The following is a 27199-nucleotide window of genomic DNA, read 5'->3' on the forward strand; positions in this document are numbered from 1 at the left end:
GAGTTCTGGTGAGAATTGAAGTTAAAGTCAACCTCTAAGGCAATTATTTTAATTTATCTTCCAAAATATTTTCCATGGAATCATTATCAAACTAAGAAATCTAATGTTTCATTTTGGTGCTGTTTCTTTACAGCGTTCAACGTTTTGAAAGTGCAAAGATGTACACGGCTTTTGTTTTTGTGTTGATGTTAATTTCATTTCACGTTGTTAACGGCTTTAGAAGAAAAGGTCAGTTGGTTTTATTATATAAGAGAAATCCTTTGTAATAACATTATCATGTAAGTAATATTTCTTATTTAAAAGGTCCTTCACATATTGTATTGAAGATTAATTGGTTATTTGATTTATATTATTTGATATTGATTATGTGCTGTTAGATGATTTCCATTGATTTATTGATTAATCTATGTTTTCTTGATTTGTTGTTTTAATTAGAAATTAAAAAATATTGATTTTTTTATTTTTGTTAATTAATTTTGGCGATTCTGTATTTTGATTACTTAACTTTTTTCATGTATGTTCTATATATTATTATATCATTTACATTAACATATATACACAAACCGCTGCACCTGTATTTATAAACATCAGTCACAAACTAAGACTCAGAAAAGCCAAATTTTAATTATGGTGTCAAAACGCTATTACAGAAATGTGTAAGATCAAAATTACGGTATATGTTACAAACAGTCGGTTCTATAATCAGGTACACTTTTTTGTCCAAATTAGTTATGTAACAGACATTTTGAAACTTCAATTATGTTGAGCCCGAGCCTCAAACTCACACTTTAGTTAGTGAATATCGGGCCTTAAGCCACAAGAAGAAAAAAGTCTTTATGTGAGATTTAACTTTTTTCACGTGAAACCCAGCAGGGATAATCTTTATGGGTGCTAAAACTTGAGCCACATCGCGCGATTTTTGCCTTCGGATATTTTTGTTCAAAATGAAAATCTTTTATAAAAAAATGCAGACAATTTCTTTTTTTCAAAAGGTCTTCCTTCCAAACGTAATTCTGTAAAAGGATTTTCACTTGCGTATCATTTCATTTTCTTGACGATTTATGAGATTACTCATGTTTCTATAGCAAGCACGGATTTCGTCCCGGCTAATTTTGATATAATTTATAGTCTAAAATTAACAAAAAGTGAAGCTTTTTTGCTTTATTCATGTTCCATAAATCATCTTTGTTAGGAAAACAACATAAATCATAAGCTAATTGTAATATAAATATGTTAATGTTGCGATCCATTTCAATAGTGTACTGTTGTAATGACGTCATGTGCATGACGTCTTATTTAGTATTCAAATGCGCAATACACCGTCGCACTAGTAAACACCGATCTTCACGCAATATAAAAATATCCAATTTAATAATAAAAGCCAATATATGTCAGTAAAATCACGCGACGCCGTTCACTTAATGTATTCCTTTAGCAGCTAGCTTCATTACCTACAAATTGTATAGTATTGTAAACCCTTATAGTAATGTTTAAGAAGTCACTAATAATAACTTTACTGTTCGCTTGGTTCCAGCCAAGTGTTCGGTTGAAAATGGAAATATTATCAAAAGTGAAGGCGATAAAACAACGTTTTCCTGCCGTGAGGGTTTTGTAAGTAATGTGAAACAGCTCGAAAACGCAAATTTTGAGTGTAAATTCATTAGGAAGAAAGGAATATACGCCTTTTACACAAGACTTTGGACGAATGGAGGTCAGAGAGACGATGTATTCCTTCAAAATGTCACGTGCATTCCAGGTGAGATGTTTTTGCTGACACAATTTTTAAAACAACTCTTACTCAACCGAGTACACTGTTTAAACCTTGAGTGAATTTTAAATGGAAAGGAAATCATTCTTGTTTCTACTATTTTGATTCTTTCTTAATATTTTGGCTTAGATCTGCATTAAGCTCCTTTAAAACATGTGCGAAATGTTCATATCATATCACCGTTTCACCACAACACCGCGATGATGAGGTTTTATAACCACATCTCCATATTTTGTCATATCAGTATACTAAGTCTCAAGAGTCGCGTTATAATAGACATATGCAAGTAGAACTATGTCACTGTAAAGTCAAAACCTGACCATAGGTGATCAAACATGCGAATAACCTAAGATGTATGGCAGGATATGGGTCTAACAACATGCTTTCAATGCCAATGTGAAGCCCATGCCTTGCCCAAAGTTATGGCACATGTGCATAACCTAGGATTTAAGGCAGGCTATGCGAGATAGGGGCATGAAATAGACTCGTAACTCCATTAACTGTGATGGTGTGAAATACGTAAGGATACGTTTAGGACATATATAACTGTGGAGGTGATTCCTGACAGTTGGTAGTTGCATATATGAATTCCCTATGATTTAAGGCTGGCTATGTGGTGAACTGACATGAAATCGACTTCCGATGCCTATTTCGCTTATATAATTTGTTTTGGTGTGGAAACCTTCAAACGAGCAAAGTTACCATAGAAACCTATAGATATGTATAGCTGAAACATAGACATAGGTGATGAAAAAGGTCAATGGACTGGGATTTTAAGGCACGTTTGCGGGATAGTAACAATGAATGGGTTCCAAATGCATATTTGCCCATCTTGATTAACGTTTACCGTGCGGAAACTTAAAATGAGCAATATTGCCAAAGGGACTTATGTAACTGTGTCACAAAGATATCGGCATAGGTGACTGGACGTGCGAATATCATAAGGTTGTCAGCCAGCAATACAATATAGAGACTTTGAATAGGATTTGTATGTCTATATGGCTCATTCTAGGATGTAAACTGCAGGTCTTCAAACTTAAGTATCACAAATCGAAATTAGGTATCATTGTATCTAATTTTAGATATGACATGTTGAAAGAATAATAAATCAAGGTTATCTAAGAATCCTTGATAAACAGACCTAGTTCTTTTTATATGGTATGTTTATGCACTGTGTTGTTTGTGAAGTTACGTGCTGTTGTTCAATGTTATTGTTTGTGATATTTTTGTTTTGTTTTTGTGATCTATGTCTCTGGCGTTTATCCTGTGCGATTTCATTGTGTTTATGTTTAAACTTTTGGCTACTGAGCTTTTTTCTGTAGTTTTTCATATACATATTTATAAAACAGGATGAAAAGCGTTTACTGTTTCAAATAGAGCAAAGTTGAATTCTAAATAAGATTGCAACGTTAATGTGATTTACTGTGAATGGCAGAATTGTATCATGTTTACATTGAATCACAGGATGGGCTTAGGGCATAAATGGGAACCATTGATAATATGTTGAATTACATTGGTTGATTAATCAATCTATCAGCCAAACAAAAGTTATTTTGTATATTTGTTGTTTTCTCTAAATCTTTTGATTGTATATTGTAAGAGATAATCTTTGGTTTAAGATATGAGATTGCTCCATTAGCATAAGTATTAACAATTCGTCAATTAACAATATGCTTAGGTTATGACAGGCATTAAGGGTTAAAGTTTGAGGCCACGCAAAGCATTTTTTTCATTTGATTTTTATTACCTGTGAACAGTGTTGTAGAAAAGGGGAAACTGATGAGCCCCGCAGACTTTCAAAGTTTTTAGCCCTTATCTGGAACTACTACGGTGCTGGAATCTTAAAACAAGCAAAAGGAAGATAGGCCCCTATGTAAATGTGTTGCCGAAACCTGGACATATGTTGTGACATATGTTGTTTCTCTAGGAGTTTATGCAGGCTATGTCAGGAAAACGGAGATGAATTCGGCTTCTAAATGCATGTTCTGAACATTAGGAACAGAAAAGAACGGAACATTTATTTCGTATAAACATCATTAAATTATGGGATTTTAAACTCGAAGGAACAAAGAAATGATAATATAAAACTGCATTACATTTTTGTATACTTTCATTGCGTATTGCACTGAAAGGTCTTGTGGATGTTATAAACATCAGTGTATGTTGTTGTTGTTGTTTTTCTTTTGTCGCGATATACGAATTTGTGTATTTAACTTTAAAGCAAGCTCAGATTTAAACTCAATTATGCAAAAAGGAGACAGATTTCGATATTAAACCAAACATCTTATTTTTATTGCTTAAAACTGGCCCTAAACTATGTATATGTGCTTTTACCTTTCTGTGAGCATAAGATGAACTTTCATGGAATATGGGTATTGGTCGGAAAGTTCCCCCTATTTTGAATGAACAAACGGATTGTCAAGCTTAATAATTTAAAAAGTACAACAAGTTCCCCCCATTTGTAGTACAGGGGCGATATTCATAAAGCATCTTAAGTCATTTCCTTACATAAGTCGATTTCTCATTTTTTCATAGGCAAATTAAGATAAATTAATGAGTGATTTTAACACTAAAGTATGTTTTTTTCAATAAGGTTAATTAAAATAATGTATTTGAAAAATTCTTTATCTTTACTTTCATATGACTAAAGGGATACTAAAATAAGGAAAGTGACTTAATTTAGGAAATGACATTTTAAGTTTTTGAGTACCCCCCTTGATGCACGTACGATAAGCTCGTACATATTAAACTTTTTTCAATACCTTTTTGATGCGCAACATTTGAGCTGGCCAGTGGTGTATGACAACACCGGTATACGGCACATCGTGGTTAAACGTTTATTTTATACCGTCACTGTAGTGGGAGAGCGATAATTACCATTGCTCGTACATTTTAATATTTATAACTTCCAATACTTTTTGCCAAAACCCTATTATCACTCGTACCAAAATCAATTTAACCTCGCAGTAAAAAGTCATATGCGTGTAGTCGCCAAGCGTGCCAGGGATTTATTGCACTGATCCCATCGAAATGAATACAATGTCCAACAAAATTTATAACAGTTATTTTTGAGTCATGCATTAATCATATGCTAACACTTTAACAGTGACAGAATATGGGCCAAACTGGCATTGGGATTCGAGTTCAAGTCCCTATCCCGCATAGCCTGCCTAACAATCTTGCGTATTCACATGTGCCATCATCTAGGGCAAGGTCCCGGCTTATAGTACTGATTTTATTGTGATACGATGCGAGCACCTCATTGCCGCGTTGATATGATGATACGGCAATACGGTGATACTGTGAATTGTTTATTATGACGTGCAACCGGAGTTGCTTTACTTTATTCATGTTACAGTTTTGGGTAAAAAAACTTTGATAAATAAACGAGTTTTGTCTAATAAAATGCATTCTTGTTACGATTTATGTGTCAGGGATTATAATATATGATATTTGTCATATCAAGGCCCTTAATCGCTCATCCATCCTCAAACACTGTGGTATCCGGAAGCAAAACTAAGACGTCAGCACTTATTGCTTTTGATAACTAGTCTATATGCTTTTAAAGTACACGTTATATGATGATAACATTAGAAAATAACTAATAAATATACACAGGACAGTTGCAGAAAAAGCAAAGCATGCTGATATAAAATATGACGCTGACAATATCAAATATAGAATCCTAGATTAGGCAACACTTCCGCTTACTTTGTGAAAAAGGTGATGGAAAGAAAGAGAAATACATAGGATTATATATTTATAAACTGCATACTTCAAAGAATGTTTTCAACAGCTAATAAAACACAGCATCTTCTTATATAAGTGGTTATTGTGTGTGTGTGTGTGTGTGTGTGTGTGTGTGTGTGTGTGTGTGTGTGTGTGTGTGTGTGCGTGTGCGTGTGCGTATGCGTGTGCGTGTACGTGTGCGTGTGCGTGTGCGTGTGTTCATATGATTCAGGTAAAATACTTCCGGATTTCATTATTGGTGAGTGCTGTCAATATATGTGAAACCAATCTCAAATACATTGCAATCAATAATGAGTTTGACTGTACTTTCGTTAAAATATATTTTCTGCAGTTTGAAGTCATCCAATTCTTCTGTGAAAGACATAATGTATATTGGCCTTTTTATTTATAATTAACACATACCATTTTTTATTTCATAGTTACATACAAGTAAAACAAATCAACTCTGATAACATGAAATGGATATTTGGAAGTATATACAACGGTTCTATAGTTGCTTTATTTGAAACAAGCGCATGAGGATTTTCTTATCCCAACACTCAAATGTTAATCATGATAAATCCTGATGTCCACAATATCATTTATATTAATCTATACTATCGAATAAAAGAAATGTCTTATTTTATCGAAGGGAACTTGTGCGAACATCCACAAGGACAGTTTGGTGATATCGTATCAAAACCAATTAAGTTAAAAGAAAGCGACCAAAATGAAGGCGTTTACTACTTTCTCAACACCCCTGTCCGGCCGTTATTCAGACCTGGAGACAAAATCGCTCTTGATTGTGAAAAAGGGTAGGTTCTTTATCTCAAATTAAAATAATACTTTGTTAATCAAACAAATAAGAAATAAAAGATCATCAACACGTGACACGTGTAACAACAGTGAACTCTGTACAAGAAAGGGGAGTAAATGTTGCGTGGAGTTTGAAAATAGCATTTATATGTATACGTCATTTAAACTAAGGCTAATGGAACACATTTTGTAAAAATGTAAAAACTTTGACAGGTATGAATACCTTCCAAACGATTCTGGCAATGAATGGACAACGGAGGCTACAACGAACGATATGGATGATATATACGAAATGTACTTGACTTATGATTATAATACTGAATTGGACGACGTTGCAACAGAAATGGTCTGTAGCTTGAACGGAACCTGGACTGTAAACGGAAGTATCGGATATTGCAAAGGTGAGTAAAATTCGGAACTACATTCTAGAGCTGGCTGCAAGAAGATTGTTCACAGATCATGGAAACACATAATTAAATACTACAGTTTGCAAACCCTTTCGTCAATCCGTTAAACAAAGCACGACCGCAATGGCCTTTTCCCGGAAGAGTCAATGTGTAGCGCCCCAACGGCAGCCTCTGGCATTCAGTTTTAACTGTTCATAGGGTCGCCGTGTCGTTCCTGTGATCGTTATTTAAAGCTAGGATTTAATTGGCCGACTGGAATGAACCAAAGTCATTGTATATGTTTGGATGCTCTGTGTGTTAATGAGCTTGCCAATTTAGAAAATAGTTCCTTAAGATACGTAAAATAATACGCCAACTCGCTGATGGCGGCAGACGACAACGAGAATGCACTTAATTCGATATGTGGTTTTTGGCGAAGAAAAATACAAGATCATAAAATTCTTCAAAACCTTAATTGCAAACAGTAGTACTGAATACAAGTAAGTTGAAAACTGTATATCATCTTTTTGCTTGAAATCTACGACTTCCATTTTCAGAAATCACATGCGATGCCAAACATTTGCAGTATATTGCCAATGGTAATATAACGAACTACAAAGAAGTGTATAATTATCACGAATACATAGAATTGTCATGCAATGAAGGATTCAAACCTTTAGGCAAGTTGGTGTGTCTGGCAGCAAACAGTTTTGAGAGCAATCAAATTAGATGCGAAGGTACTTAAATTATTTTTTTATCGAAACTCTTGTCGGAAATCAATGAAAGGTCAATTCCGTTTAAACAGCATGAATGTACATGTGTTGTGTTAAGCAATATAATGTAACTTATTTTACGATATGTGTTTATAAGATGTTTATACTGGTATTACATAAGACAGTTTTCTATTTGTTTTGTGTGTAAACGTTTTCTTTGCAGTTTGAACTTACAGGAGTACGGTAATCCTTTTCGATACATATATAATACTTCATTAACTTAATACAATATTAAAACGATTTCTACATGTGTTTTAACAATTTTGTCGATGTTGTCAGCACTATTGTTTCAGTCATAACTTGTCCTGAGCCTCGGATTCCAATTTATGGGAATATAAGAAACAAACAGCTTTTCTACACCGTAGGAAATGTAGTGGAATTTATTTGCGACAACGATTATGAAATGTTTGGTTCCAAGCAGTGGAAATGTCAAGACGATGGAAGTTGGGATGGCAAGTGTGTCCGTTGCGTTCGACCAGGTATGTTTAAATCTATAACCGTAATCGAAATGCGTAGGCATACAATTTATATACTATAATTATAATTCTTCAAATGAATTTTAAATGTGTTTAAGGTATTTTAGGTATATATGCAATTTGCGAGGTAATGTCAATATCTGCTTACAATGCTACCTGCTTACAATGCTTTTTTTTAAGAAGCAGAGCCTATAAGTTGAACTACTTTCGGTCTTTCATTCGTTTTCTTTGGACTTTCTGATTAACTCGTACATTGCTATATATATTTGTGTATGATCCATCACTTCGCTCTGTCATGACTGAATTGAGTAATACAAATAAGTCATGTAGAAATCGAATTCTTAAACACTCCTGAGTATTTTTAAAAAAAACTAAGTAATTGAAACAAAATAAGTCACATAGATTGAAAACTTAATGTGAAGGAGGAAGCGATTGGTATTAGCAGAACGTTGCAAAAATGATGAAAAAACACATTCCGATTACCGAGAATATTTGAGGTCTATGTTTTATATCATTACGAGCAAAAACGACAGATTTTAAAAATCGAGTGTACGAAATCAGTGGGTGAATACCACGAATTGAATTGCGTCATAAATGCTACATCGGTAGGCAACATTTTGCTTTGAATGAAGTAGTCTTAAAACAAAGCTAACTTCGACAAAGCTTTTCACAAAACGGCCGTCTGACGGAGCGCTGTCAAAACATTATTTTGGAAAACGGTTTGTCGAAGTGTTTGATCAATCTAATCACTTAATCAAAGTCTGGTAATGATACAAAGGTGGGACTCATAAATCGGCATAGACTGTCCTTTGTTTTATTTCAAATGGTGAAGACAATTAAAAGTTATCTTTGTTTTAAGTCTTCATTCGAAGCAAAATATTGCCTTCCGACTTAGCATTTATGACGTTATTCATCGAATAAAGATATACTTGAGATATTGTTAAAAGGCCATGAACTGTACATTTTTTGCTGTAGAATATGTTTCCCTTGGAATCTAGATCATACGTTTTAATCAACAAATGCAGTGATGGAATCCGGTTTAAAAATGTTTAAAAAGACATTTTTTGTTCAATAAATTTTGCTGTTATATGGTAAAATGAGTTGAGATTAAGTTTGAGATTTGACTTGAGGCCAGGATTTGCTCAGTTATATCCAATGATTCCAAGAGAATACGATCACGTGAACAAACATGAGGGAGTTCCTTAAGTTATGTGAATCATCAGTGTTCTCGTCATTATTAAGAACTTACTTGTGTTTTTGCTTTAATTAGCTTGTGAAACTCTAAACAAATGGTAAAAATATAAAAAGCGCTATGCACTAGCGGATTTAGTGATTTCGCCCACCCCTTCTACAATATTGCACTCATGCTACTGCATGTTACTCATACACACACCTAATGTAATAACCTACACCGTCCAATTCTACATTGAATTCATGACGGACAATACGCAACCAGCACTAATTTCATAGTGATCAAAGTGCATAGCGATGTTTCTGCGCACACTATGAATATAAAATTATTTCTTTTTACTTCTTGAAATATTATCTCGATTCAGGAGATCACTGTCCGGCTCCATGTGTGCCTGAAGAAGCTATAGTGACACTTTTTCCTACTGTTGTATCTGTGAACTCAATGCTGATATTTGAATGCAAGTCAGGTGTAGCCATAGCAGGAAACTCAACCAGAGTGTGTTTAAAGAATACATTGTGGAGTGGAGAGCCGCTTGATTGTACAGGTAATGTTATATATCGTATCTGTAAATTGCCAAATGTTTAGGTATTGCCATTGTATCAGTGTCACGGATGTTGAGTACTTGAAATTACTTAATCAGTTTATATGATGTTTTTTCTTTATTCTCAATTGCGTTAAGTTGATAATAGCTCCGATGAGGTCTATATCTTTTATTTTGTAATTATTGATACATGTTTAGTCAAGTCTGAGATTATGCGCATGTAAACAAGTTTACCCCCCCCCCCCCCCCCATCCCCGCTGTCCCAGAAGACTGGGCTGGCAACTTTACACTTGTCCCCACCACTCGAGAAATATCCCTGCCATGTTAGTTAATATTATGATATTGACAATACATATATAAGGTAGTACTCATCAATGTTACTGTATAATAGTTGTTGCAATATTTCCCTGTTTACTTTAAGAGCGGCGTTAACAGACAGGTGCTTTTGTCTCTGAAATTATTCATAACCCACGATTTAGGGGGTTCAATAAGCGAACATAGTCAAATTATTTGTCCGATATGAAAGCCGTCAAGGAATTTAACTCCATGATTATTTTTTTTTAAATCCTTAAAATTGCCCGAAGCGCTAATAACATTCGCTTGGTTGTTTTCTTCTTTTCTCTAAATTACGTCATAGTCAATAAAACAGTCATCGTGTGTAAGAAGATCAATCGCACCGACAATGTGTTCCATACCTCAAGCTCAGGAAGCGTTGCGCTATCTAAAATAAACACGCAGACGTTCAATCGCAGATGATAATTAATTGCTGAACTACTTCTGCTGTGTCTTTCAATCCAAAAGTATGATATTTTGAAATGTATTGTCGATAGAAATATTGGCATATGTCTTATCAGCCTTTATGATTGTAGTCAGATATCAATGTAAAAATAAGAAAAGCATTTTAAAACATGCCGTGGTTATAAGAACGTCAAGTAATTGAATGGAAGGACTAATAACGATGACTAAAATGGAATTATCGGCAATTGGAAGGCTAACGACGGCGACAATATGGAAACAACGGCGTTAAGAAAGCAACTGTGGTGGGTATAGGAACAATTTCGAAGAAATGGGTAAAGCGGTGATTTGATGAGTAAACACTGCGACAGGGGTGCACACATTGTCGATTTAAGGGTGAAAGGATGTAAAAAGTGGCGATAGGAGAGTTACCCAGGATGACAGTAGTGTAAAACAAAGGTTATGCGAGGAGTAAAAAGGGCGACAGGTGTAAAAATATTACAATGAGGGGTTATACGGCAAGATAAGAGTAACAATGACAATTGAACTGGGTAACAACTATTCAAGGGATGTAATCAATAGCGTTTGTTAGGGAAATTACGGCGAATGAAAGCGTTACAACGATAACGGGGTTGAAATAAACAGCGATGGTGTAACAACGGTGAAAGGTAATAACGTCGATAAAAGGGAGTAAAAACGAAGAAGGTGGGTGGGGGATATAATGTGTAGTTGAGGGGTTGCAACAGCAGTGTTTGGAGGGGTTCAAACAGCATCAGAAGTCTTCAACAAGGTAACGGAAAGGGAATTAATAATTCCAAATTATATTTTTCAAGATCAAATAAAGACCTTAAATGTATGAACATCATTGCATATTCAACTTGACGTATGTAGGCGGAACATAAAATCTCTCACTACTAAAATCAAAGTAAATTTATAAGTTTTCAAAATTGTGATAATTTGGTCTTAATGAAACCCAAGACTCTTGTTTCTTAAGCAGGACGTAACATATTTACCATTTAGTGCATCAGCCTTAATTCAATTAAAAATTATATTGCAATTAGACATTTATTTCAATCGTAAAATTTTTCCCTTTTTTCAGGATTTTCTCTTTTCAACGCAAATGACGGATACCGTCTCAAGGTCGCCTTATCTGGTCGCATAGATGAAATCCAACAGAACATAAAACTTGCTCAGCCGCCAACTCATTCAGTTGACTATGATGGAATACATGGGCTTTCAATCAACGTCGGAGATTCAGATATGGCATTGGAAGGTGGAGTGGATGTGTATTTTCTAGTTGACGTTTCAAAGAGCATTGATGAAAACCAGTTTAATGCAACACTTCAATTTATCCATCTGCTATATGCAAGTGTAAGTTCAACCTTTTTTGGAATGAAAACTCTAAAAGTTCAAACAAATTCTGAACAAGTAACCACAATACTTCGTTATCCAAGTGACTCCTTGTTAAGCCAACCGTTCAAAAGTTGTAACCCCAATATTAATAATAATAATAAATATAATAAAAATAAGTATTCATCATCATCATCATATTAATCATTATTATTATTATCATCATCATTATAATGTTTAAATTGATTGCCAGTGTAATGTATTATTGCAAACAAAATTAAGATTTCAAAGAGTTAGGTCATAAAGTTTAACTGCTAGATAAAATTACTCCATGCAGCGGACTTAAACACACTGCTCTTTGAGTATTTAAACCGTCAAACTACATCCGAGGTTGCGTTCGATAAAAATGGCCGAAGAGCTCCGAAGGCTTCGACATCGTTATTTATTACAGGTTACAGACCACTTAATAATTTTCCTATTTATTCTATAGTCATTTGACCAATTTGCATGCAAGGTAACACTGATTTATAGTGCTTCACGATCCAAACACCAAATATTCGGAGAAGGTTTCACTTGTGTACTAAACATAAAACAACTTTGGGAAAAATGACGTTTCTAAAATTGGTTGAACGGAACCACTGTGTATTTGGTAAAATGACAACATCCGGTGTACGAGTACAAACAATGCCTTGAAAATGTAAAACAATTATTCGTAGATCAAGTAAATCTAGCGCGTTCAGCCTATTTTTTGAAATCGCAAACCATTCAGCTTCAAAACCTATACACATGGAAGGTAGCCAATTGACTGAGATGGTATAACCATGCTTTGATTCACTGCCATGTGTCAATTTAAAGAAATCAGGCACTATTGTTTACCTTGTATTATTAAAAAACAAGCTTTGGTATTTATGCATGTTTGTTTCATTGCTTATACAGCATACTGGTTTTAACTAGGACCGAATTTAAAAATGACTCAAATCTCCATGCTTACGTTTGTTGTCAGAGATGAAGTAGATGGGTGTCTTGAAATATGATAAACCTTGTCAAGGGCGCTTTAAATTCAACGTGCAGCAAAGTTTTGAGTCCATTGGTAGGCATTCAAATTCAAATAAAAATTTCAAAAAAATCAAACAAGCGATCGTATAAATAAAACTTCTAACGATACGTTATATTTGTAATTGGATATATTTTTCAATACCAAACTTCACATTTTAAGAGACTCAATCACTTTGTTTTTATCGGCAACTATAAAATTAATGTAATGACCGGAGAGCAATGTGTATACTCACTTGTAACAAAGTGTTGTAGATTTAACATGTTTTTTTTCTAAATCATAAGTTATTTAAACAATTGATGATGTTTTGTCAGTGCTTTGAATCAATTGGTTCTATTTTCACACGAATTTACTACAAAACGTGATCGAGTAGTTTTCAATTTTATAGCTAAATGTCAACAACATGAGGACAGGGACAAGCCTGGCTCTTTATTTCTTTGGTTCGAAAACAGTCAAGATATTCAATCAACATAACATGGCCGATGAATATCGTTTTAAAAGCTACACAGATGCCCGGAATGCAACAGAGAACCTGACCTTAGAGAGCATAAGGGGTAAAACAGGTAAGGGAATCTCTGTTTTAAATTAATGCTGTGTATTGTGTATAGCAGTTCATTCAGGCCATGCCAAATTGATTGAAAGGTTAAGCGTCTTTTGGCTATACGTATAGTTCTTGAGTGTTGGAAACAGAACAGTTACATATCCCAAAAATAAAGGTTGATGAAGAATAAATAATATTGAAACAAGCGTTAAACGGCTTTTTTATCCATCCTTGCGAATTCGCTTTAGTCAATTAAAAGGGCTGCTAGTTGTAGTGGTGGTAGCAGTGGTTGTAGAAGAGGCTGTGTTGGTGGGGATGGTGGAAGCGCTGGTGATGGTGTAGGTGGTGGCAGTGTAAGTAGTATGATGATAGTGGCAGTGGTAGTTCTAGTAGTAGAGATTGTGGTGTGGTGGTGGTGGTGGTAGTAAAAAAGGTTGTTTTGGTGGCAGTCGTAGAAATAGAGATTGTAATGGTGGTGGGGAAGGTGGTTGTGGTTGTGCATTTGGACGTCGTGGAAGTAGTAAAGGTTGGTGTGTTGGAGGTGATGTTTACTGAAGTGGTGTAGTTGGCAGTTGTTGTACATGTAGTATAAATTGAGGTTGTGGTGGTGGTGTTTGTAGTGGGCTGGATTTTGTGGAAGTGTTTCTGTCAACGGTGGCAGTAGAGATTGTGGTTGTGGCGGTTGTGGTACTGATGGTATTGAAGTAGTAGAATAGTTGGTGGTGGTGTCGATGGTGATGCTGATGGTGGTGGTGATGGTTGTTGTGGTGGTGGTGATGGTTATGGTAGTGGTAGGGGTGTTATTTACAATAGTGGTTGTGTGGCATTAATAGTAGTGTAAATTGAGGTTGTGGTGGTAGTGGTGGGTTTGATTGGGTGGTTGTTGTTGTGGTAATGGTAGTAGAAGAGATTGTGGTATGGTGACAGTGGTAGTAGTAGATATGTTGGTGGTGGTGGTGGTGGTGGTGGTGATGGTGATAGTGGTGATGGTGATTGGTGTGGTGGTAAAGGTTGTGGTGCTAGTAGTACCAAATCGTTGATAGCTTGTGTGAGTGATCAGCCTAATATGCAATGAAACATGAGATACGCCAAATTGACTTTTACTTTAGCAAAACAAAGTCGTTGCCCTGGAGTTGATATCATTTGTGCCAAATGTGTAGAGAGAATCGATTTCTACACAATTTGTTATGTTTGATTCAAGATACACTCTTACTCCAAAATACATGAACCACAATTAATACAATTGTTTAGGTATACCAAAAAGGGTGAATAAATGACAAAAAACAATGGTTGCTATGAAGAATGACGAGTTAAATTTGAAAGAAAGGTGCAGAAAACACGGTATTTCTACCTTATGAGACGATAGTAGATCACAGTACTTTTTAAGCACTCACCAATTATTTAATATTCTTGCGTTTCAGCTTTTAAATACATTGTTACAATCTTGTTATCAGTAATTGATATTATCCATAAAGTATTATTTAGTAAGAAGTGAAAGGTTTATCTCTCGAAATGTATGTTTGTAATACATGTGTATGTATTGATTTTGAATAAGAGTGCCGCTTTAACATGACAATGATCCACTTAGTGACAAAAGAAAGCATGCATTTTGGGCTTGCAGTATATATATTTATGCATATATTTAATGTCATTTTAAATATAAATGTAATTTGTATTTTTTTTCTTAATTGCGTGTTGCTTCTTATTATAGGACATGGCACCGATTTTAATACGGCTTTGAACGAAATTTATACAGACGTTACAACAAAGCCCATGATTGAGAGTGTTGTTCCGGCACAGCAAATCTTAATACTTATAAGCGATGGTGAGTGATAGTTACAAACCACTCTTTAATTTATAGTTTACAAGTTTTTGCCAGTTTTTATTTGCAAATCGGCATCTTGCCTTTGGCTATTTACACATAGCATAAATATCGATATGGCCAAAACACACACGTATATATACAAATATTACAAATATGAATTGAAATAAATAATAGTTTTTCCTCTCGAAATTTCATAGCATCGGAAATAAATCTAGCAACATTTGTTGATAACCATAGATTTTGATAAGATAACAAATTCTTAAATTTAAGTGAGCTAGGCCAGTTTGATTTTATTCCATGTTAATAGAAAGTGAAATTCTGACTGAACAGTATTCTGTGTTATAGTTTACATTTACGTTCAACCCTTAAAACATTGTTGAATCTACCTCTTATAGTACCTTATTTTGCATTGTACATTGATGTAAAAGGCTACACATTTTGACATAACAAAACAATTACTAATGCGGTTTTAAATGAAAGAATAGAGGATACAGCAAAGTAGTGTGAGGGCTACATCTCAAACTCTTTTTACATCCTCATAAGAAAATACATAGATGTTTTGTTTTTGTTTTCAATATACACAAGGGTTTAATGGAAATATTATTAGGTTAAGTGAGTTTACGTCTTGAAGTGATGTGCTTTTCGAAATAATAGTAGGTTCTTTTAGCCTTCAATATATTCAAATTCAAATTCATTTTTTTTATTTGTAAAGAAAGGCCTCCGGCCCATAATACAACACATACAATACAAAACATAAAATCTTTAGAGTTATGATTCCTTATTGACATTCATTTTTTCCTTATCTTTTTGTTTCATTATTACATTTACAAAGAATGCTATAATTTTTATTCGGTCATCGTTTAGACTTTGCATAAGATTTATGAAGTTTTGGAAGTCTTGCCTACCCGTGTACCATTTAAAGATATAAAATATAAAAACAATCAACTTTAGCTTTAAGATCTATACTATGGTTTAAACGCCTTTTTTGACCTCAACTCTATTTCACCAAATTGTATATCTTTTTGTTGATTGAAAAAAATATACGACATTGTTTTGTTTGTGAAACTGTTTCTATACATGTTAATGTTTATATTTATTTATAAATAGATTAAAGAGATATCATTGATTTAAATCATCGAATTGACTCATATAGTTTGTAAAACATCAAGACTAAACAACGAGCCTTCGTTTACATTTCTCATTCACATTTAGGCAAGTACACACAAAGTGGGGACCCAATCAGAATCGCAACCGAACTGAAAAATCACAGGATGGAGATATATGCTATCGCTTTGAATTCCGAGTACTCCGATCGGTCTGGCTATAAGGTCATGAAGAGTATAGCCTCAAGCATTCCCGGAGAAAAACATATTTTCACAATCGGTTCTTCAAAAGAAGAGATGGGAAAAACTATCGACATGATGGTTAATGCGGGTATGATTTGTATATATTTAACCAGGTTTTCACATTGTGAAACCTGGTTATTAGAATGACGAACGTCGTTGTTCGGGCGGGCGGCAGGGCAGAGTTAAACATATGAAACTGAATTACTTCAGAAAAGGTTGACATATCTTGACCAAACTTGATCTATATGAAGAGTTTATGAATACCTTGGATTGCGTTTGGGGTCCCTATGGTTAAGGTCAAGGTCACTGTTACTAAATATAGAAAAACAGTTGAAACTAAATAACTTAAGTTAGGGTTGACATATCTTGACCAAACTTGGTATAAATGAAGAGTTTATGGATACCTTTCCTGGGATTGCGTAAGGGGTCCCTAGGGTCAAGGTCCAAGTCACTATTACTTAAAATAGAAAATCAGTTGAAACTGAATAATTGTATTCAGGGTCCACATATCTTGTTAATGTTATACTAGAATAATGCGAGTATGTTTTGTTTATGTTCGATCTTGTACTAGAATAATGCGAGTATGTTTTGATTATATTCGATCTTATACTAGAATAATGCGAGTATGTTTTGTTTATATTCGATGCTATACTAGAATAATGCGAGTATGTTTTGTTTATAACTTTATGTTATATTAGAATAATGCGAGTATGTTTTGTTTATAATTTTATGTTTAACTAGAATAGTATACATTACATCCTTATGGTCCTTCTTGTCTCAAATAAGTGTTAGCGGGCCTTTAAACAGTATAATTTTCAACATGTAGTTAAGCGGACGATATAAAAAATGTAATCGGTCTCTTTTTTCACAAGACTCGCTGAAAACTAGTTATACGAGTATGAAAACACTGAGTAGACTTTACCATTCAAAACATATTCGAGTTCCATTCTAAACAAGACTGCATTACAGAATTAGATGCATTTTCCTTGCTGAAAAAGTCCCTGCCTTAACTTCAAGCTATGAAGTGCGGTTTAATGTGTTAAAAAATAGTACAGACCATTTCAGACATCATGTCATTATAGCGATCTCCCAGTCAGCCCATAAGCAATGAATGAACCCGATCCTTCGCCCTTCGGTCCGTTCAATATTTTGGGGCTGACTGGTCGGTCAATAGGAAGGACCGACCGAATGCAAGGAATCCCTCTCAGTAGTGGGTTTGGATGTTTTGCTTTTTAACATATGGATAAATAAGTATGTATGTGCTATTTTACTTTTGTCACATTTTGCGCATTAAGATACGGATGTACTTTTGCAAAATGCTTGAACTCATCCAAATTTCAGATCATCAACTTTAATGCAATATATCGTTAGAGCGACGTATCATATATCGTACTTTAAAGTTTTTTTCTCTGTTGGTTTTATAAAAGAAAACAATATGAAACACACACAAAATATCCATAAAGACGGAAAATATGTGAAATTATTTTTAATGTCCGTACTGTATAGTGTTTTGTAATGTCCGTACTGTATAGTGTTTTGTAATACACATACTGTATAGTGTTTTGTTATACACTTACTGTATAGTGTTTTGTAATACACTTACTGTATAGTGTTTTGTTATACACTTACTGTATAGTGTTTTGTAATACACGTACTTTGTAGTGTTTTAATATACCGTTCTGGTTAGTTATGTTGTTATTCACGTGCAGTATAGTGTTTTGTAATACCCGTACTGTAAAGTGTTTTGTAATATCTGTACTGTGAAGTGTTTTGTAATATCTGTACTGTAAAGTGTTTTGTTATACACTTACTGTATAGTGTTTTGTAAAACGTGTACTCTATATATAGTAGTTTGTTATACACGTACTGTATAGTGTTTTGTTATACACTTACTGTATAGTGTTTTGTTATACACTTACTGTATAGTGTTTTGTTATACACTTACTGTATAGTGTTTTGTTATACACTTACTGTATAGTGTTTTGTTATACACTTACTGTATAGTGTTTTGTAATACTCGTTCTGTATAGTGTTTGTAATACAATAACTGTATAGTGTTTTGTAATACACTTACGGTTTAATGTTTTGTAATACACTCATTGTGGAGTTTTATTATACATCAAACCTTAAGTAAATGTATCACGTTGTTTATTTTACAGATGGTTTGGAATTCCCATGTGGCAGAACGGATAATATGCTGACTGAGATAAGGATTTTTAACGAAACACGATATGAAACATGTGCACTACGACACGCATGGCCATGGATGGTTCAACTTTTGAATAAGGATGTATGTATTATTTTTTATTTTATTGAGATGATAAAAAATTACAATATGGGTTTTTATGTGTATAAAGTATGTATACTTCAAAATCTACAATGTGCAATATCCTGCTGAACGGAGGGGAGAGGCGAACACCAATAGTTCAAATGTGTCCGGTGAGTGTAGCGGCTAGCGCACTTGCTTCTCACCAAGGCGATCAGGTTTGATTCCCGGCTACGGTGCAAATGAGTTTGGTGGTACTCACCAAGCCGGACAACGATAGTGACCAAGCATAAGTTAATATAACTTTATTCACAATCTTTGTAAATTAATGCCGTTTAAACAATATTGGTTAATATTTGTTTATACACCCGCTTGTAATAGCCGAATTCTAAATATGACAACTGAAAGCATTTTTTGTCAATGTGTAAAATCCAAAAAATATTTCATTTTTTTGTTTCAGAAAAAACATATTTGCGGTGCGTCATTAATCCATCCAAGGTGGATTTTAACAGCAGCTCATTGCCTTGAAAATGTCACGCAGGCATTTGCTCGATTCAGTAAGAAGTCATACATTTGAATAAAATATTTGTGACAACAAGGACAACCATTACTGTCAAAATATAGTTAAGACTGATCTATTTTTGTTAACAAGGAGATTCAAACAAGTTATCAAACAGAGATACACAATTGCTAAATTACATGTATATTATTTTGTCAATCAATGTTGTGGTTACGACCTTATACGTTTAACCGTTAATGGATTGTTATTGCTTTAAAATACGGTTTTCCGTTAAGGCCAAAGTTGGACGAAGTCCATTACACAATAGGACGGATTATAAAATGCGGATGTCAAGGAGCGATGGGACGAAGGCGAAGAAGCGGAAACACCTTCATCCCTCGTATTTTTGCCTTTTCGAATTCGTGTCTTCGCCTTCGTCCCTTCGTCCTTTCGCTTCTTCACTTTCATATTGTCATACTTTCGTTTCTATTTGCCGTAACGGGACATCGTATTAAACAGTCTTTACATGTTTTACCTCGAATGTCAAGTGTTTAACTACTTTTTGTTGTAAATAGATTTGTTTAAGAAGGGATGCTCTTGGAATCAGTAAATACAACAGTGTTGTGTAATCACACTGTTATATCTAAAACAACACTGACTCAACAGTATTAATACAATGAAGACCGCAGGAATAACCCCAGATTAGACTAACCATTTTCATGTCCATGTCGGTATTACTAGTTACATTTATGTCATTTATGTACATATGGGTAAATTATATGCATAAATGCATAACTGGCTAATTCACATTCGAAGTTTGGTTTTAGAAAATGAAAACAGTAGTAGCACAGATGACTATGCGAAACTACTCAAAAACTGGACAAGTCACAAGGAATACAACAATACAACATTTGAGAACGATGTAGCACTGATTGAAATCGACAGCAAAGGACTTAAGTTTGACAGCCATATGTACGCCGTCTGTCTTTGGAGTAAAGGTGAGACCGATGTTAAAGAAACATTTTCATTTGTTAGCCGGAACTGGTTATCTATTTACCCGTAATCATACTAATAAATACCAAGAACATTATGTGCAGAAACAATATAATAAGTACCTAGCTACGCATCCATTACTTACATGTTTTGTGTATCAGATACCTTAAGACCAATTGTATATCAGTATCTAGCTACACATCCACAACCTACATGTTTTGTGTATCAGAAACCTTAAGACCAATTGTATGTCAGTAGCTAGCTACACATCCACAACCTACATGTTTTGTGTATCAGAAACCTTAGGACCAATTGTATGTCTACTTTATTTCTTTAGACCGATGTACACTAACACCAGACCAATACAATGGTTTGTTTGAGAATCAAACATACGGTGTAGTGACAGGTTGGGGTGTGCATAAACATGGCTTTAAGCAGGCAGCACAACGATTGAAGCAGTTACAGATGCCAGTGAGGGATGATTCTGAATGCAACACTAATTTGAACAAGGACAAGAAAAAGACAATATTTCACAAACATGTTATGTTTTGTGCGGGTGGAGGTACGTTAAAGGTCATGGTTAATCAATTAATGTAAGATTTACTATTATCTGTAAGGTGTTCATGGGCAATGTCATCCAGTGAGCATGGGGAGATGCCTTTTAATATAAATGGAAATGGCTTGCAGTGTTGGGAAATGCATTTGAGAGATCATGCGAAATGTCTTTAAGCGTGTTTTGTTTATTACCGTTCATGCGGAATTCCCTTCAGTGTTTATGCTATATATTTGGTGTTCATGGTGATTTCTTTAAGTAAAATGTCCTTTAATGTTCATGATGTCAGTGCTTACGCAAACTGTATATTAGTGTTCATACGAACAACCCTTTACTGTTCACGAGAATTGTCTTTTTAGAGCAAAATGTGTCAGTGAGTGAAGTAGACACCTGTCCATCTCTCGGGGATGACTCATATAAAGGTAATATATGTTTTTCGCGTCCCTAACCGCTGTTGTATTTTAACTTTATATGACCTCCCCTCAAAAGACTTTTGGCTAAGAGAATTGTATTCAAGATGAAAATGATTACGGGTTAATGCTATGGGTTAATATAACAGAACTAGCTAACTCAGAACCCGTTTTCAAACAATTGTAACTGATAATTTTGTTTTCAATATCAGATGTGTTTGGTAAGATTAGAGCTATACTCTTATGATATCAATGTCGAAAACATTTGAATTTCACAACAATTGTTTCATTAAATGAAAAACTCTAACATGGTACTAAAGGGATGAAATAATTCAGCAGATGTGATGAATATTTGTCAATAACTAAGTATGTCTGTATACATAACGACACAAAACAGTTGTACAACCCCATTAGCATAAACATCAACCAATTCATGTTTAAAGACACAAAATCCAATGCCTAATAAATACCAAAGCAAAGACAAAGCCCTATAATTCAATATAAATATCAAGGCCAAGTACATCTAACAATATATTGCTACAGTACAATGACATAACAATCAACAAAACAGACACATAGTTCCAAAACAAAATGACACATGTGTTACAAACAACAAAACAGACACACAGATCCACAACACAATGACACATGGGTTACAAACAACAAGACAGACACACAGCTCCACAACACAATGACACATGGGTTACAAACAACAAGACAGACACACAGCTCCACAACACAATGACACATGGGTTACAAACAACAAGACAGACACACAACTCCACAACACAATGACACATGGGTTACAAACAACAAGACAGACACACAGCTCCATAACACAATGACACATGGGTTACAAACAACAAGACAGACACACAGCTCCACAACACAATGGCACATGGGTTACAAACAACAAGACAGAGGCACAGCTCCACAACACAATGACACATGGGTTACAAACAACAAGACAAAGGCACAGCACCACAACACAATGACACATGGGTTACAAACAACAAGACAGACACACAGCTACACAACACAATGACACATGGGTTACAAACAACAAGACAGAGACACAGCTCGACAACACAATGACACATGGGTTACAAACAACAAGACAGAGGCACAGCTCCACAACACAATGACACATGGGTTACAAACAACAAGACAGACACACAGCTACACAACACAATGACACATGGGTTACAAACAACAAGACAGACACACAGCTTCACAACACAATGACACATGGGTTACAAACAACAAGACAGACACACAGCTCCACAACACAATGACACATGGGTTACAAACAACAAGACAGACACACAGCTACACAACACAATGACACATGGGTTACAAACAACAAGACAGAGACACAGCTACACAACACAATGACACATGGGTTACAAACAACAAGACAGACACACAGCTCCACAACACAATGACACATGGGTTACAAACAACAAGACAGACACACAGCTCCACAACACAATGACACATGGGTTACAAACAACAAGACAGAGGCACAGCACCACAACACAATGACACATGGGTTACAAACAACAAGACAGACACACAGCTACACAACACAATGACACATGGGTTACAAACAACAAGACAGACACACAGCTACACAACACAATGACACATGGGTTACAAACAACAAGACAAAGGCACAGCTCCACAACACAATGACACATGGGTTACAAACAACAAGACATACACACAGCTACACAACAAAATGACACATGGGTTACAAACAACAAGACAGAGACACAGCTACACAACACAATGACACATGGGTTACAAACATCAAGACAGACACACAGCTCCACAACACAATGACACATGGGTTACAAACAACAAGACAGACACACACCTCCACAACACAATGACACATGGGTTACAAACAACAAGACAAAGGCACAGCTCCACAACACAATGACACATGGGTTACAAACAACAAGACAGACACACAGCTACACAACACAATGACACATGGGTTACAAACAACAAGGCAGAGACACAGCTACACAACACAATGACACATGGGTTACAAACAACAAGACAAAGACACAGCTCGACAACACAATGACACATGGGCTGCAAACAACAAGACAGACACACAGCTCCATAACACAATGACACATGGGTTACAAACAACAAAACAGACACACAGCTCCATAACACAACGACACATGGGTTACAAACAACAAGACAGACACACAACTCCACAACACAATGACACATGGGTTACAAACAACAAGACAGAGGCACAGCTCCACAACACAATGACACATGGGTTACAAACAACAAGACAGACACACAACTTCACAACACAATGACACATGGGTTACAAACAACAAGACAGACACACAGCTCCATAACACAATGACACATGGGTTACAAACAACAAGACAGACACACAGCTCCACAACACAATGACACATGGGTTACAAACAACAAGACAGAGACACAGCTCCACAACACAATGACACATGGGTTACAAACAACAAGACAGACACACAGCTACACAACACAATGACACATGGGTTACAAACAACAAGACAGAGACACAGCTCCACAACACAATGACACATGGGTTACAAACAACAAGACAGAGACACAGCAACACAATGACACATGCGTTACAAACAATAAAACAGACACACAGCTCCACAACACAATGACACATGGGTTACAAACAACAAGACAGAGACACAGCTCCACAACACAATGACACATGGGTTACAAACAACAAGACAGAGATACAGCTCCACAACAAAATGACACATGCGTTAAAAACAACAAAACAGACACACAGTTCCAAAACAAAATGACACATGTGTTACAAACAACAAAACAGACACACAGTTCTAAAACAAAATGACACATGTGTAACAAACAACAAAACAGACACACAGATCCACAAAACAATGGCACATGGGTTACAAACAACAAGACAGAGACACAGCTCCACAACACAATGACACATGGGTTACAAACAACAAGACAGAGGCACAGCTCCACAACACAATGACACATGGGTTACAAACAACAAGACAGAGACACAGCTCGACAACACAATGACACATGGGTTAAAAACAACAAAACAGACACACAACTCCACAACACAATGACGCATGGGTTACAAATAACAAAACAGACACACAGCTCCACAACACAATGACGCATGGTTTACAAACAACAAAACAGACACAGAGCTCCACAGCACAATGACACATGGGTTACAAACAACAAGACAGAGGCACATCTCCACAACACAATGACACATGGGTTACAAACAACAAGACAGAGACACAGCTCCACAACACAATGACACATGGGTCAAAAACAACAAAACAGAGACACAGCTCCACAACACAATGACACATGGGTTACAAACAACAGGGCAGACACACAACTCCACAACACAATGACACATGGGTTACAAACAACAAGACAGAGACACAGCTCCACAACACAATGAGACATGGGTTATAAAAAAAAAGACAGCGACACAGCTCCACAACACAATGACACATGGGTTACAAACAACAAGACAGAGACACAGCTCCACAACACAATGACACATGGGTTAACAGCAACAAAACAGACACACAGCTCCACAACACAATGACGCATGGGTTACAAACAACAAAACAGACACACAGCTCCACAACACAATGACACATGGGTTACAAACAACAAAACAGACACACAGCTCCAAAACACAATAACACATGGGTTAAAAACAACAAAACCGACACACAGCTTCACAACACAATGACACATGGGTTACAAACAACAAGACAGAGACACAGCTCCACAACACAATGACACATGGGTTACAAACAACAAGACTGAGACACAACTCGACAACACAATGATACATTGGTTACAAACAACAAGACAGAGACACAGCTCCACAACACAATGACACATGGGTTACAAACAACAAGACTGAGACACAACTCGACAACACAATGATACATGGGTTACAAACAACAAAACGGTCACACAGCTCCACAACACATTGACACATGGGATAAAAACAACAAAACAGACACACAGCTCCACAATACAATGACACATGCGATACAAACAAAAAAACAGACACACAGTTCCACAACACAATGACACAAGGGTTACAAACAACAAGACAGACACACAGCTCCACAACACAATGACGCATGGTTTACAAACAACAAAACAGACACACAGCTCAAAAACACAATAATACATGGGTTAAAAACAACAAAACCGACACACAGCTTCACAACACAATGACACATGGGTTACAACAACAAGACAGAGACACAGCACCACAACACAATGACACATGGGTTACAAACAACAAGGCAGACACACAACTCCACAACACAATGACACATGGGTTACAAACAACAAGACAGACACACAGCTACACAACACAATGACACATGGGTTACAAACAAACAACAAGACAGAGACACAGCTACACAACACAATGGCACATGGGTTACAAACAACAAGACAGACACACAGCTACACAACACTATGACACATGGGTCACAAACAACAAGACAGACACACAGCTCCACAACACAATGCCACATGGGTTACAAACAACAAGACAGACACAGCTCGACAACACAATGACACATGGGTAACAAACAAAAAGACACAGACAAAACTCCACAACACAATGACACATTGGTTACAAACAACAAAACGGTCACACAGCTCCACAACACAATGACACATGGGTTACAAACAACAAGACAGAGACACAGCTCCACAACACAATGACACATGTGTTGCAAACAACAAAACAGACACACAGCTCCACAACACAATGACACATGGGTTACAAACAACAAGACAGAGACCCATCTCCACAACACAATGACACATGGGTTACAAACAACAAGACAGAGGCACAGTTCCACAACACAATGACACATGGGTTACAAACAAACAAGACAGAGACACAGCTCCACAACACAATGACACATGGGTTAAAAACAACAAGACAGAGACACAATTCTACAACACAATGACACATGGGTTACAACTTACAAGACAATGAAACAACTTCACAACACAATGACACATGGGTTACAAACAACTAGACAGAGACACAGCTCCACAACACAATGACACATGGGTTACAAACAACAAAACAGAGACACAGCTCCACAACACAATGACACATGGGTTACAAACATCAAAACAGAGACACAGCTCCACAACACAATGACACATGAGTTACAAACATCAAAACATACACACAGCTCCACAACACAATGACACATGGGTCACAAACATCAAAACAGAGACACAGCTCCACAACACAATGATACATGGGTTACAAACAACAAGACAGAGATACAGCTCCACAACACAATGGCACATGGGTTACAAACATCAAAACAGAGACACAGCTCCACAACACAATGGCACATGGGTTACAAACATCAAAACAGAGACACAGCTCCACAACACAATGATACATGGGTCACAAACAACGAAACAGAGACACAGCTCCACAACACAGTTACACATGGGTTACAAACATCAAGGCAGACACACAGCTCCACAACACAATGACACATGGGTTACAAACTTCAAGACAGAGACACAGCTCGACAACACAATGATACATTGGTTACAAACAACAAGACAGAGACACAGCTCCACAACACAATGACACATGGGTTACAAACAACAAGACAGAGACACAGCTCCACAACACAATGACACATGGGTTACAAACAACAAGACTGAGACACAACTCGACAACACAATGATACATGGGTTACAAACAACAAAACGGTCACACATCTCCACAACACATTGACACATGGGATAAAAACAACAAAACAGACACACAGCTCCACAATACAATGACACATGCGATACAAACAAAAAAACAGACACACAGTTCCACAACACAATGACACA

General features: G+C 35.9%; 1 protein-coding gene across 1 annotated transcript in view; it reads left to right on the top strand.

Moving 5' to 3' along the window:
* LOC128241787 (mannan-binding lectin serine protease 1-like) overlaps nt 1-27199 on the top strand; it is a 50704-nt gene continuing 23505 nt past the window's right edge. Inside the window, exons 1-13 of the mRNA XM_052958869.1 lie at nt 1-8; nt 134-228; nt 1535-1756; nt 6150-6312; nt 6527-6714; nt 7257-7436; nt 7766-7951; nt 9505-9684; nt 18692-18822; nt 19259-19355; nt 20125-20295; nt 20628-20852; nt 21203-21265. Coding sequence (XP_052814829.1) covers nt 159-228; nt 1535-1756; nt 6150-6312; nt 6527-6714; nt 7257-7436; nt 7766-7951; nt 9505-9684; nt 18692-18822; nt 19259-19355; nt 20125-20295; nt 20628-20852; nt 21203-21265 — 1876 coding nt within the window. The 5' untranslated portion in view covers nt 1-8; nt 134-158. The remainder of the gene's footprint in view (nt 9-133; nt 229-1534; nt 1757-6149; nt 6313-6526; nt 6715-7256; nt 7437-7765; nt 7952-9504; nt 9685-18691; nt 18823-19258; nt 19356-20124; nt 20296-20627; nt 20853-21202; nt 21266-27199) is intronic.

This window comes from Mya arenaria, chromosome 7 (assembly GCF_026914265.1).
Source record: "Mya arenaria isolate MELC-2E11 chromosome 7, ASM2691426v1".
Taxonomy (NCBI): domain Eukaryota; kingdom Metazoa; phylum Mollusca; class Bivalvia; order Myida; family Myidae; genus Mya; species Mya arenaria.